Source organism: Aspergillus puulaauensis, chromosome 6, assembly GCF_016861865.1.
Source record: "Aspergillus puulaauensis MK2 DNA, chromosome 6, nearly complete sequence".
NCBI classification, from domain to species: Eukaryota; Fungi; Ascomycota; class Eurotiomycetes; order Eurotiales; family Aspergillaceae; genus Aspergillus; species Aspergillus puulaauensis.
This window is the reverse complement of record NC_054862.1, coordinates 516,531-530,104: the sequence shown is the minus strand read 5'-3', so window position 1 is coordinate 530,104 and position 13,574 is coordinate 516,531. Positions and strand designations below refer to the sequence as shown.

General features: G+C 48.8%; 5 protein-coding genes across 5 annotated transcripts; 3 read left to right on the top strand and 2 right to left on the bottom strand.

Annotated features, from left to right (window-relative positions):
• Nucleotides 1-169: 169 nt before the first annotated feature.
• APUU_60221A (putative C6 transcription factor Prf) lies at nucleotides 170-3,102 on the top strand (the record flags this gene model as incomplete). Its single annotated transcript, XM_041693438.1, has 6 exons — nucleotides 170-482; nucleotides 548-842; nucleotides 896-1,415; nucleotides 1,479-1,970; nucleotides 2,024-2,296; nucleotides 2,353-3,102. The coding sequence occupies 6 exons, from the start codon at nucleotides 170-172 to the stop codon at nucleotides 3,100-3,102; spliced, it is 2,643 nt and encodes an 880-aa protein (XP_041559367.1).
• A 437-nt stretch (nucleotides 3,103-3,539) lies between these two features.
• Nucleotides 3,540-4,766, bottom strand: APUU_60220S (WD repeat-containing protein; the record flags this gene model as incomplete). The annotated part of the gene is made up of 3 exons (XM_041693437.1): nucleotides 3,540-4,202; nucleotides 4,265-4,577; nucleotides 4,654-4,766. 3 exons carry the CDS (start codon nucleotides 4,764-4,766, stop codon nucleotides 3,540-3,542), a joined length of 1,089 nt encoding a protein of 362 aa, XP_041559366.1.
• Nucleotides 4,767-5,281: 515 nt separating this feature from the next.
• On the top strand, nucleotides 5,282-6,877 carry APUU_60219A (ribonuclease P protein subunit p40; the record flags this gene model as incomplete). Its single annotated transcript, XM_041707038.1, has 7 exons — nucleotides 5,282-5,428; nucleotides 5,493-5,637; nucleotides 5,767-5,829; nucleotides 5,883-5,984; nucleotides 6,051-6,197; nucleotides 6,248-6,584; nucleotides 6,655-6,877. The coding sequence occupies 7 exons, from the start codon at nucleotides 5,282-5,284 to the stop codon at nucleotides 6,875-6,877; spliced, it is 1,164 nt and encodes a 387-aa protein (XP_041559365.1).
• Nucleotides 6,878-7,276: 399 nt separating this feature from the next.
• Nucleotides 7,277-12,454, bottom strand: DNA2 (bifunctional ATP-dependent DNA helicase/ssDNA endodeoxyribonuclease DNA2; the record flags this gene model as incomplete). The annotated part of the gene is made up of 5 exons (XM_041707037.1): nucleotides 7,277-9,777; nucleotides 9,836-10,097; nucleotides 10,150-10,644; nucleotides 10,700-10,795; nucleotides 10,853-12,454. 5 exons carry the CDS (start codon nucleotides 12,452-12,454, stop codon nucleotides 7,277-7,279), a joined length of 4,956 nt encoding a protein of 1,651 aa, XP_041559364.1.
• Nucleotides 12,455-13,038: 584 nt separating this feature from the next.
• APUU_60217A (uncharacterized protein) lies at nucleotides 13,039-13,469 on the top strand (the record flags this gene model as incomplete). Its single annotated transcript, XM_041707036.1, has 2 exons — nucleotides 13,039-13,298; nucleotides 13,391-13,469. The coding sequence occupies 2 exons, from the start codon at nucleotides 13,039-13,041 to the stop codon at nucleotides 13,467-13,469; spliced, it is 339 nt and encodes a 112-aa protein (XP_041559363.1).
• Between the last annotated feature and the right edge of the window lie 105 nt (nucleotides 13,470-13,574).

The following is a 13,574-nucleotide window of genomic DNA, read 5'->3' as shown; positions in this document are numbered from 1 at the left end:
TATCCCCTAACCAGTTATCGGCTTCACTCTGTTTCCTCATGCGGGGCCTCCAGACTGCTGACACTCCACTTATGATTGAGGTTGAGCACCTCTGACTCTCAGCTCCTGCCCGACACTCGAAATCTCGCACCCACAGCGCAGCGCCGCTGCCCCACGACCCGACCAAGCCATGGCGAGCTATCTCGACGATCAAAGCCAGCCGCAGATCAACTTCGATATCCCACCTTCGCATTTCGAACAAAATCCCACAAACCAGAATCCTGGGCAAGCCGCTACGGATTCCAATAATGGCGACACCAGCTACGTTCCTCGCCCAAAGCGCATTGCGTGCGCTGTCTGTCGGCGGAGGAAACTCAGATGCGATGGGAGAAAGCCCAGCTGCGGGACTTGCTCGCGTCTAGGCCATGAATGCACATATGATGAGGCGCGGAAGAAGAGTGGCCCGAAGAGAGGTTATGTGAAGCAGTTGGAGGCCAGGTTAGGTGCGTTTTCGCGTCGGATGCTGCATGGTTATGGAGTTGATGCTAACCCTGTTCCTGTACTCTAGCCCAGGTTGAGACGTTATTGAAAACCCAGGAACCCAGTACCACTGCGCCCCCAAATCAAGAACAAAACTTTTCCATCAGTATGCCAAACGAACCTCCCGGTGCCGGCCTGCATGTGATGGAAACCAGCATCCACAACTCAATGAATTCAATGTCTCCGGTAGAAGGCCAGCAAGTGACTGAGCTGCCCCCATCATTTACACCAGAGGGAGTTGATGCAACAAGTAGCTTCGGATGGGATATGATTAGTTTGGGGCTGGAGGAACCTTTTCCGGCTCGTGAGGTTATTGAAGAGCTGTATGTATTGTCTGCGCATCTCTTCGTGCCCACAATTCTCATGCTTTCTCCAGGAACCAAATCTATTTCGAGAAGACCCATGCCTTTATGCCAGTAATACACCGTCCTCGGTATATGGCCACCATGAATTTCGCTCCTAATTCACGACCTCCAGCATGCCTGCAATACATCGTTTGGGCCCATGCAGCGGCTGTCAGCGAAAAATACTCCAACCTGCATGCACTCTTTTACCAGCGTGCTCGGAAGTACGCTGAGTTGGATCAAATGAAAGGCCTTGGGGAAAGTATCCTCAGTTTAGCTCATTGTCAGACATGGCTACTCATCGGTTGCTACGAGTATAAGATGATGTTCTTCCCTAGGGCATGGTTAAGCGCTGGGTCAGCTTCTAGACTAGCCGTTATGCTTGGGTTGCATCGTCTAGATGGCGAGGGTCTCGAGGTTAAGCAGTGCTTACCACCAGCGAGAGATTGGACGGAGACGGAAGAGCGACGGAGGGTTTTCTGGATGACGTTTTGTGTTGACAGATATGCAAGCATTGGAACTGGGTGGCCCACTTGCATAGATGAGCGAGATGTCAGTTGTACCCAACATAGCTAACCATTTATAAGGCCCAAGGAACTAACCAGTGACCAATAGATCTTAACAAACCTCCCTGCGAGTGAAGAAGCATTTGTCAGTGGCAAATTAGAGCAGACCTCGCGCCTAAGTGACATTTTAGTGGGCGAGGATCTGTCCACCTTATCGCCCTTCGGAAGTGTCGCATTTGTCTCGTGCCTGCTGGGCCGAAACTTAACGCATCTGCATCGTCCTGAAGCCCAGGACAACGACAACGATCTCAACGGAGTTTTCTGGCAGCGTCATAGGTCCCATGATAATATTTTACTTCACTTCGCGCTGTCGATGCCGAGCCACTTGCGGCTCCCTGCTGGAATGGGCGATGCGAACGTTCTATTTTGCAACCTTGCTGTCCACACGTCCACGATATGTCTCCACCAAGCGGCGATATTCAAAGCTGAGAAAAACCGCATGCCGGAACAGATTATACTGGAAAGCAAACGAAGGTGTATTGTCGCGGCAGACCAAATATCAAGCATCATGAAAATGGTTAGCTCAATGGACATGAGCAAAGTAAGTTGACACAATTACGTTGTATCTCACCGCACAAGCTGACGGGCTTCTAGATGAACCCTTTTATTTCATTTTGTGTTTATGTCGCTGCTCGTGTCTTTGTACAATATCTAAAGTTCCGACCTGATGATACGGCCGCCCGCTCTTCGTTGCAATTTGTCTTCGTCGTCCTCGACGCTCTGAAGAATCAGAACCCTCTCACCGAGTCCTTCCTCTGTCAGCTAGAAGTCGACATCGAAGGAACTCCATTCCAAGATATCCGGCTACCGTCGACTGGACAGCAGCAGGCTCGAAGATCTTTTTTTGCGGGCCATACATATGGAGAGGTAATGCACATATCCCCCTAAAGACGGCACATTCAGCTAAATTTGTGGTCTCACAGACCGCGCCAAATGCTGGGACACTCCACCGTTCACTCGCCGCAGGTAAAGCATGCAGCGGAGGCAATGCTCAATCATGGGACCCAAATTCGAAACCTGATAACCGGGCTAACCTTCCTGCTTGTCTTCCCGCCCGCCCACGGCCCCAGCCCTCCCGACAGCCAACCTCCACGTCGGCTTCGACAGTACCACCCTTGAGCTCGTTTAGCAACCTGCCGGGCTTCAGCAAAGCCACGTTTAACCCTAGCGAAGACACCACAGGCACAGGCATCCTCTTCGACATCGAACCTCCTTCTCGCTTCCACGACGTAACGAATTCCGCCCAAGAAAGCTCCACTCCATCAACCATGAATTCCTCGTCTAACACATCATTCATGAGGACCGACAACTCCTCATCCCCCAAACACTCCAAACCTTCGTCACAATCACAAGATACCCCAGTTCAAGACTCAGCAACAGCAACAGCAACAGGAGGATTTGATGCAACAAGCCTGAACCAGTTCATCGAATCCTCAAATCAAAACCCCAACACCAATAATAACGCATTATACTCTATGGGATCAATGAATCCATCCGCCGCCGCCGAAAGGTCACAGCAGAATATGCCTTCCACTTGGGACTTCCCCATTAATGTTACCGGAGATCCTAACGACCCCAATACCGAGACCATCGATCTGATGACAACAGATATAGATGGGTTCAGTGGTGCTCAATGGGCTCATATCATGGGCTCTGGGGGTTGGAATCCTTGATCGTGATAACAACTTCTGCGATTTTCAAACATACATGTCTCTATCTACCCATTACGATATACCTAATGACTTGTGAGACTAAGCCTGGGGCTAGGTGGAGTTCTGATTCTGGAGTTTTACTAAAGATTAGCCGACTGATTGCGTTTGGGAATAGGATAGTAGATCTGGATTGGTTGGTTGGGCTGGGTAGGGGTTGGTTGTGTATTCTGTAGACATTAATGAATATAATGGAATCTCGTCTCTAGATTTATACGCCAATCATTCTGTCCAAGGGACAAATTATATGTTGGTTTTGTCACGTTCGTATTTCGTCTTCTCAAATGGTATATATATTGGATAAGAAAGGGTAATACTGGTACCCATTCACGATTATCATACCCGTACAGCTATCATGAGCAATACAGGCTCATCACCAGCGTATTCAGATGGCATCAGCACTATAAATTGCCACCGCCCGCAGCCCCTACAATCCTCAGCCCCCCGGGGCCCGAGAAATCCGCGGTTGTTGAATAAGCCAACCAATACCTTGACGGGTGCCACGCAACAGCGGAGATCCCTGTATTTGATCCTCCCCCTGTTGGCACCGTATGTACGCTCTCGCCGGTCTCCGCGTGGAAGATTTCAATTCCGTTCCCGCCACAACCCGATTCATCGCATGCGCCGCAGATGAAGCGTCCGTCGAAGCTAAAGCTTACCCCGCGTACTGCGCCGCCATTGCTACTTGAGACAGTGCGGCGGCAGATCCACTCTGTTGTGTCCCAAAGAGAGATGAGGGCGTCGCTGCCACCGACGGCGAGGTAGCGGCCTGTTGGGGCGAGGGCGATAGAGAGGCAGGCTGATGTGTGGGCATAGAGGGTGTGGAGGGTTTCGAAGGAGGGGTAGGACATTATCTTGACGGTGCCTTCGCCAGTCGTCGCGAAGAGATGGAGATCGGGGGACTCGCTAGTTGATATGTGGTGGGAGAATGTGGTTGCGTTGGTTTGGATTGGCTGGGGATGGGAATCGAGAGTCTTGTATATGGTCGATTTGGAGGTGCTGTCACCGACAGAGATATTTGGGGATGAAGGCGATTCAAGGGATATCGGTACAAGAGTATCATCCTACCATTATGAAGTATGCGTTAGATCCAATGGCCGACGGTTGCGCCAGAGTAATATCCTACCTTTCTTCCAGCGATAAGGACCTTGCCGTCGGCAGACCAGCTTAATGTAAATGCCTCCCCTCCGACATCTAGACGGCTCACGCATGTTTTTGAGCGTACGTCCCATATTCGTACTGTGCCATCGCTAGAGCAGCTTGCTAGCTCTGAGTCGCGCGCCGGGTTAAAGAGGACCTTTTCGATGCCCGCAGTGTGACCGCGTAGTTCAGTGGAATATCTAGGTTGCGAGCGCTCCGGATTCCATATTCGAAGGGTGCGATCGGCAGAACCTGTAGCAACGAGCTGCCCGGTGGGATTCCATGCGATTGAACGAATTCTGTGTTATCCTATAAGCATGAGCTTCCGCTTCCTTTGTAGAGGCGCTGACATCTGTGTTTTCCTGGCGGACGTACGTATGAGAACCAGGTCCTTTTGCAGCCGGATCATGATAGCTCTGTGTCCTAAGCGATCCGAAGGCGAAGCTGAAGCGCTCCTTGGGAAGTAGGTTTCGCCGCGGGGGAGCCATTTGCGAGAGTGTTTGCGCGTGGGACGACAGGGGTTCCAGACAGGGAGAGGTGCAAAAGCGCGATCGCAACAGTAGAATATAAAGAGCAATTGGTAAATAAGAGTAGAAACCGGGTTGCTGGAAAGGCGCGGAACTTGAAGCTTGAGAAGACCATCACCAATGATTTTCGGAGTTTCGCCCGTGACATTGGGCGGGCCTCAATGCCTGAGGCTGACAACTTCTTTGAAGTCTTGAACGTCTTCCAGAATCCCGTACTATCTGTATCTACTTTTGCACATTCACACTTGATATTCGAGAATTTTTATAACATCACCTTGTTGGGTGCTTAGACACAAAATAATCCTTGATAAAGCTGGATTTATAATCCCGGAGTTCATGTTCATGCTTTATATCTTTTGTCATATCAATCCTTGAAGACAGAAAGAAAAGAAGCGCTTTATGACATAGCTCCTAGATTTCTTTCACGTCCAAGCTATCGGGTACGGTTGACTTGAACATACAATTGAGAATCTATAATGTTTGGGTTAGAGGACGATGATGCCTCTGGGCGCGAAAAATGCTACACCACCGTAGGCCAACTGTCTCAGTTCATTGATCGCAAACAGCCTCCCACCAAGAAATCCCCATTCTCCACGATTCTAAGCCATCCACTCGTGCATACGGTACCTTATCCTGCCTATTACAATCTCATATAACAAAATAACCATTCACTGACTGCCTATCAAGGTCGAAGTCACCCTGACCAAAAAGGCCTATACATCCATTGAGAGCTCATTGAACTCCAAATTACAAAAGCTCCAATATGCTCGCACATCTATGACTCTTTCCTCCCTGATAGAGACAGACTTCTTTAACACCTACATAAAAAAAGGTACTGTACAAGTTCTATGACTTTGAACAACTTCGACATCTTGTGCACCGTGACAGATTATGTGAAGTGACACTGTCATTTACATACATGCGCCAAATGATCATTTGCTGACTATCAGTTTTATGTTAGGGAATGTTCTTATGTTATCGGAGGGTCGATCAGGGCTGGACAGTGTCTTCACCTTCGTAGATGGTAAGTAATTGGAATACCCTCTCACAATCAAACTTGGCTGACTCAAGCACCAGGCATCCTAAAACTTGAGCTGAATAAGGAGGTTTATGAGAGGACTGGATTAACCGGAAAACCCGTCCGCCATGGTGGGAAGAAACATGGAAAGGAAAGATTCCGTAAGCTTTTTTTTATTTTTTACGCAGTATATCTTTTCATTAGCAACAAACTGATGACCTTTACAGTGGTCGAACTTAACCTACGGTTACCGTCAATGTTGCATGGTAAAAAGGGATTTCAGAGGATAGAGTGGGCTTTTAAAAATGTCCTAAACAATCCTGTAACATGGCTATTTTTCGACCTAGGAACGGACTCGCTCGGTGTTGCCAAAGGTATTGGGCACTAAAATATTCCTATTCAGGCCAATGCTAACGGAAGATAGCTGACACGGCTTTAAAGGGTAACAACCCTGAAATAATATCTTGCGAGCCAGTCTGCACAACTAAAGAAAACATTACAACACCCTCATTTTCTCGCATAGAATTCACAAACGAAACGCCTGAATCAGAGTTGAAAGACCTCTGTGTCGAGGTCTCTGAGTGGTTAGCCATGGTATCTCTTCAGTCTCGACGAGTTTCTGCAGACGACGATATAGATCCATATCTGTGCCGATACGATGCACCAGAGATAGGCGATGCGAGTGCTTCTGATCTAGTCAGCCTAAAATGGCACGGGTTTATTCCTCCGAAATGGATAATGCATCTATTCATTACGCTTTTGTATGTTCTACCTAATTCTATTTTCGAACTCATGGAAACCAATACCATGCTGACAATCGTAATAATGCAGCCGAGAAACTGCCCCCCGAGTCTGCAAGACTCCGGCTTGGTTCTCTCTTTCCGCGGGTGCCCTAGGGAGAGGCAGCATAGAGGGTAGGGATGGGTATACGATCGTGGTGTTGCCTGCGGTAGCCTCTAGTACTGGGAGTCCTGCTCCAAAGGACAAAGATGCGAAGGCCCAGGATGCTCGGCACTTTATTTGTTGGGAGTATGTTGGTGCATCAATAATGTAGAAATGAACTTTTGCTCGGACCCTGCCAGAGGTAACCAAAGTAACCACTTCTTACTCTAGCTTAGGGCTTTATTCCCGGATATTAGCAACTTGGTGACCAAGTACAATATATTCCCTGGATGGGGATTATGCAATATGCCAAAGTCTTGAACCGCTAAAAGTTGGAGAATCACAGACTGCTGTGAATCGAAAAGTCAACATCAACTGCTGTGTAGTTGAACATCTTTTTGGTCATAAGCTATCACATGTGGCTATCCAATAAACCAAGTTATACCATCCAGTAGGAACCCAACCAACAATAAACCAACTCAATGCCTATGGATATCCTCATAAGAAATTGCAAACGTATGCAAGAACGCCACATGGATTGATTCAAAGCCAAAAACGTAAAAAGCTCCAATCATCCCACAAGATCGTTAACCACATCTTGTAACACAGGCTTATTCCCGAGAATCTTTTGACCACTCAAGATCTTCAGTCCCTTCTTCGCGGGCTTTTTGAGCCCCGACGATGATTGGCGTCCCTGAACAGGGCTCAATGGATTGCGAGGCGTCTTCTTCACCGAGGGACTCTTTTTGGGACTGGGCGTGAAGTGGTCGTACGTTGAAAGAGGGACGTCGTCGAATATGTGATTTTCCACGGCGCTTTTTGGCAGGTCATAAGTCCAGCCTCGCTGCTCTATCAGCTTCACGTATTTTCCTAGAAGCTCATTCCCGTTGCGGAGGGTGTTCTTGCTTCCTAAGACGAGGAGTTTGGTGCGTGCTCGTGTGAAGGCAACGTTGACTCGGCGCCAGTCACTCAATAAGTCGCCGACATAGTTCTCCTGGTTGCTTCGTACGCAGCTTAAGATGATAACTTCCTTGTCTCGCCCTTGGAATTTGTCTGCAGTGTGCATTTCAAGCTCTGGAAGATGGTGTCGGAGGTTCTGTTTGAGGAGTGAGAGTTGACTGCGGTAGAATGTGATGACACCGATACTACGCGCCGGAATGCCGCACGATATAAGTGCCTCTACAAGTTGACTGCATAGGGTTGCCTCGATAGGGTTCACTATCCGCGACCCGTTGACAACATCACGAGCGGCTGTCCCAAGCGTATCAGTGTTGACGAGGCAAGTTTTGGTTGAGGGATCAACCAGGTCACGTAGCCAGCAGCGGCCTTGGCCTGTTCCCAAACATAATTGGCGGCTCTGACTTGTTTGAGAGAAGCCGTTAAGGTGGTGCTGCTTGAGACCTCCAATGTTGGGAATCTCCAAAGAGCGCGCAGCAACTTCTGGGGTGCCGCACTTCAAGCGACCTGAGTAGATCAAGGTGTTTGAGAGGAGCATGATGTCCTCACACATTCGATATTGATGTTCAAGGTTTATCACCGACGAGGGGTGCGTATCGGATAGTAGCTTGAACAGACTGACGTCAAGTCCACCTGCCTGTGCCTCCTTGTTTTGCACCAGTGGGGGAAGTTGATAGTGGTCCCCAACGAGAATAAACGTCTTTGCCATCCGGATAGGTCCCAGACACACCGGTAGCGTTATTTGGGATGCCTCGTCAACGATACAGTAGTCGAAGACGCGCTGATTGAATATGTTGTGGCCAATCCCAAGGCAAGTAGTAGCAACTACTTGTGAGTCTTCGTATGTGGCCTTCAGTTCCTCAATAGTCTTCTTGGGCGCAGCTGCGAGGTGAGCGAACTGTTGAACATCCGGATGTATTTTGGTGGCCGCTCCAATACGGAGAATGCGCATATTGTCATCTCGAATCTTCAGCAAGATGTTGTCGACTGCAGTATGCGTATAAGAAGTTAGGAGGACACTTTTCCCCTGAGCAACCAGAGCTCGAAGGATGTGGGCAATAGTCGTTGTTTTGCCAGTTCCCGGCATCCCTAGGACCAGGGCATAGTCCTGCGCGCTCATAACCCTGTTTATTGCTTGCTTTTGGTCAACATTTAGGCCTGCTTTGTCCAAACCGGCCAACCGAGGCACCTTGTCTTTAAACGCAGGCGGCGCTCCTTCAACGATTAGTCTTCTTAGCTGGCCGGCTTGAAACAGATCTTTCTCCATCATAGCGATGAGGTTGCTTCGGACAATAGCCATGCCATTGCTGAATTCATCCTTATCCAATCGATAGAGCGTCTCCTCTCCCGGTTCTATTGGGGATGCGGTAGAAGGAGCGTTGCCGTCCGTGATTTCCATGATGCCTCGGAATGACTGGTTCGTTGTAGCATCGAAACCATTTGACCTTGTTCTAGCACTGTGGAGCCTTCGGTCTACTGCGACGGTGATGCGCCGGGGGCTGACCTGCACAACATATCCATTGGCCAGCGCGAAGTGACCCTTTTCATCCGAAATAACAATGGGCTCTCCAACAGTTATCTGGGATTCGGTGAACGAGAACGATGGTGACTGTTGCTTTTTAATGAAGGTATAGCGGTATCGATTGATTTTCGTTCCGTCCTTGTCTTCGCAAGTTGTTCCAGGCTCAATCACGATATTGCCAAAACACCGTCCAAGCGCTTCTCGTTCATGACTGAGCAGTGTCCACAGTTCTCTCTTGAACCTCATCATACTCACTTCTTCCTTCGTAAGGAGGTCATCCCATTTCCGGAAGAAGTCGCGGTGCGATGGATTCAAATGCTCCATTGCTTTCACAAACTCGTCACCAAGGCCGCTAGTCTCGCCGTCTCCATCGTCGACAAGTTTGTGGTAAATGAAACAAGCCGTCTTCGAATAGCATCTATTGCACATCGAAGGCCTCTTGATCATCGGGGGCAGATGTGATCTCTGCCGCACATACCCGGCAACACGATTGCGTTCCTGTACCATATGCAAGAGCTCGTGCCGTATGCCTCGAATTCGCATGATTTTTGACGTTTCCAGGTAATATAGAAGGCCAAACGTAACCTCCACGTCTGTTCAGAGAATTGTCAGTAAATGTTATTCAATAGATAATGCTTGGCTGATCCTTACCGTAACGATCAGAAAGTAACAAGGTGTACAACGCAGTTTGAGCTCGATGAGCCTGGTTCGTCTCTTTATTGCCGGTTTTAAGCTCGAGGGGCACAATCAAGTTTTTGTCTCCCTCTCCCTCGTTGCAGGTAATTTGAACAGTGGCATCGATATTGCCTTTGAGCCCATACATCGGTGACCAGATGTGCTCCTCCACCTCCAGGAGTTTGTTGACACTTAATTTCAGTTTCGAACTGTTCCTGTCCTCCACGAATGAATGTGCCTGCTCCAAGTTAGATAGAGAAGTGCTATACGGTCTTTACACCTGTACTTACCCCTGGCTCTGGTCGAAGGAAGGCGTCTGCCCAGTTTTGTATGCCGGGAATCCTGGCCATCACATGGTCAACAGCTTCATTGAGGCTCATGTGAATCAGATATAGTTCTTCCACGTGTTTGACTGCAACATCTTCAATCAATGCCCGCATGGATGCCGTATCCCATTGATTCAATTTCATAGCCTCCTGGAAAACCTCGTGAAATATGTTGCCGAATACTTGTGGCTTGCCAATATCAGATGTTCGTTTGATGCGATCCTGTAGTACTGCTCGTCGTTGGCAACTGATCGAGTCTGCTATGACTGTTGCGGATATAAGGTGGTCAGGGTGAATTATAATCATATTTTGAGCGTCAGTGACAATGCAATGACCCATTGCATCAAATTCGCCGATCAAGTGTATGTAGGATTCTTTATCGCACGGGCTATCGAACCAGGAGTCCCGAAGCACGATGACCTTCTTACGTTTGTTGGTTTCATCCTGTACTGCCAGGACCTTTTTGATAAAGTTAGTTCAGGATGAGGCATCATAAGGCTGGGTAGCAGCAAACCTTCTCTGGCTGTAGACGCCCTTTCGGAGTAGTATAGGTAGAATCAGCAACATCCACGATCAAGTAACGCTTGATAGCTTTGCGACTTCTATAGTTCTATTAATAAAATACTTAGCAAAGACCTAATGAGTATATTCCCTAAGAGCCACGGACATCATCTGGACTGTCTTCACCTTGTGGGACGGGCTGATCAAAGCAGTCCATGTCAAACTCATCGTTGTCAAATTCATCGCTGAAAGTTGTAAACTGTTCTTTCGTTTCGTTTTGCAGACCATTTGCAATTGCAACCGGGCTTTCCGTACGTTTGTGCGGGAGCGGATGCTTTGATACTGGAGATTGTTGTTGAATGGCGCTGGGGCCCTTGTAGCTCGGGGTTTGATCACAACCCGCGAGGATTTCATCGATGTTATCCCCGAATCCTTCAAAATCATCGTCAAACTCATCAACATCAAATCCATAGTCTGTGTTGTGTGATGCTTCCTTATCTGGCCGCGTGCGTAAATCATCATCATTTTTGTCAGAAAATTGATCGTCCCTTTCTGAAGATAAGCCTTGTCCATATTTTGTACCAAGCACTCCTTTCGTGCACACTATCCCGGTGGACTCCACGAAGGGATCAATCGAAGCTTCTGCTAATCCAAGGAACTCATCGTCCAGGTCATCGCCACCGAAATCAGATGATGATTCCTGCAAAGGCTTCTTGTTTGTAGGAGCGTCGGGGGCATCAACCATATCCTCATCAATGCTGCCCCCCCAAGCAGTGGGTTTGGCGATTTTTGTTTCCAATGGTGATGCTGATCGATTTCGACGTACCTTGTTGTGTATTGTCGTTGGATTGGTCTTCGGGGGTTCCGCTTGCTTGGAAGGGGGCTTTTTAAGACTCCTTTCCATCTCTTTGACCAGCGAGCTAAAGTTGGAGGCTTTGAGATCCTTTGGGACCATTATGTTGCTTCTCGATCGTGAAAATATGGTCCGGCCTTTTGTTGTTGGGAGACTTGCTTCTTCTACTTTCCTCCTCTTTGTCGTAGAGCTAGGCCACTCGGCATTGCAGCTGATTGATCGTCTCAACCCTGAAGAGTCTTGGCCTGTCCTGGCCGATCCGGGTGTATGTGGAGAGGACGATAGAAGATTCGCAAAGCGAGGCTGTTGAAGATCTGGAACGTGTGTACCTGTTTTGGCGACATAATTATTCCAAAGATCTGCCGCGAGGTCGTTCTGTGGCGTCTTGAGCAGAGCCTGGAAAGACTGCATGTCAAAAGATCCCTTTCGGGCACCTTTAGAACTGGCTAACGGGGAGCTGCTCGGAGACTCGCTATGACGACGCTTTTTGCTTTGCGTTGCGGGTGTTTGGGTGCTTGGATTCGAGCTAGGAGGAGCATGTTGCCAAATAACATAGTCTTCTGGTGTAAATTCTTGTCCTACAGGTGCCCGGCTAAAGGCATCTTCTGCATTGCCAATAAGGTCTGCCAAAGGCAGCCTATTACCAGGTGTTTGCGGGCAATCTTTGATGGGTTTACTCTCCGCAATCCCTTGTGATTGCTGCTGTCCATTCTGCTTCGACTCTTCTCGTTCCACCACCCCATTTAACCAGGATGTCTGGTTTTCTTTGTTTGTATGGCCCTTTTGCGGGGAGGTCTTCATGGTCGGTATTCCAGAACCATTATCGTTATCATTTTTGTATCGGAATGTATCTAGTTTCGAGCGTGAAGCTGTAGAGGCTGGAATTGGCTGTGGTCCCTTATAAACGGGGTTCATGTTGACACGGCAGTTTGCGGCAGGGCATTTCGAGGGGATCCTGGTTTCGTAGTAAAGAGCGCAAACAATTTGAGAGTAGATAACAGGAATAATGATCTGTCGATGAATCACTAGTGCAAGAAGAGAATAATCAGGATTGTTGTTGGTTCAAGGCTCAATCCAAGCGCCGAGAGCACGGTCATTACACATTGTGGTGCCTTGACGCGTCGACGCGTTTAGTGCTATATATTCATGCCTCAGGCAATATTATAGCCTGAGTTGTGAGGCAGAAAGGCGGGATCGCGATATTACTCAGTTTGGACTAGCCGCGCTTGGCACCATCGGCCTTTTGCGGCTTCTGAATATCGACACCGGCTCATCTCGTCACCCCTCTACTTCGACAAGACATTCACTGCGACCCCGGCAATCGAATGTCCCCTGGGGTTCATACATTGGGCCATCTCCTCTCACCATCTTACGAAGAAAAAGAAACCGAACCCCGACCAATTTGTTCTCCGCCAGCCACCCTCACTCGACAGGGGTCTCAACCGCCACTGTCTACCTCAATCGGTAAATAGCTACAAAGCAGGATCTACATATTCAAGATGGCTGTTCGCCCATTGTCACAATGCCTTCGCGCTCGCTGTATTCGTCGCAGCCCCCAGAGCATTCAGGGCTTTTCTACGCGAAGCAATCTCCGCGCCGCCGACCACGGTGATCACTACGACCCTCCGACAGGGTATCTCTTCGGTGTTAAGCCCGGCCAGAAGTACGTGAAGGAGGGCTGGGAGAACATTTGGTACTATGGATTTGTCGGCAGTCTACTCGTTGCCGGAGTTGCATATGTCTTCAAGCCTGACACCTCGTATGTGCGCCCAGCTTTAGTGGTCGCGAACCTTTCGCTATGCTATTGCCGATCTCCAACCAAAGAAATGCATAGGCTAACGTGAAATTTAGGATACAAACATGGGCGCTGGAGGAGGCCCGACGGAGACTGGAAGCTGAGGGCATCCTTGAGGACCCGCAGCGGAAGTGAACTTTGTTGCCGCCCCATTTAATTGTACATTGTACATAGAGTGATCAAAAAAGACAATCGCGGTCGAGTGGTCGCACCTATCTCGGTAAAGATCCGTTTTCAATA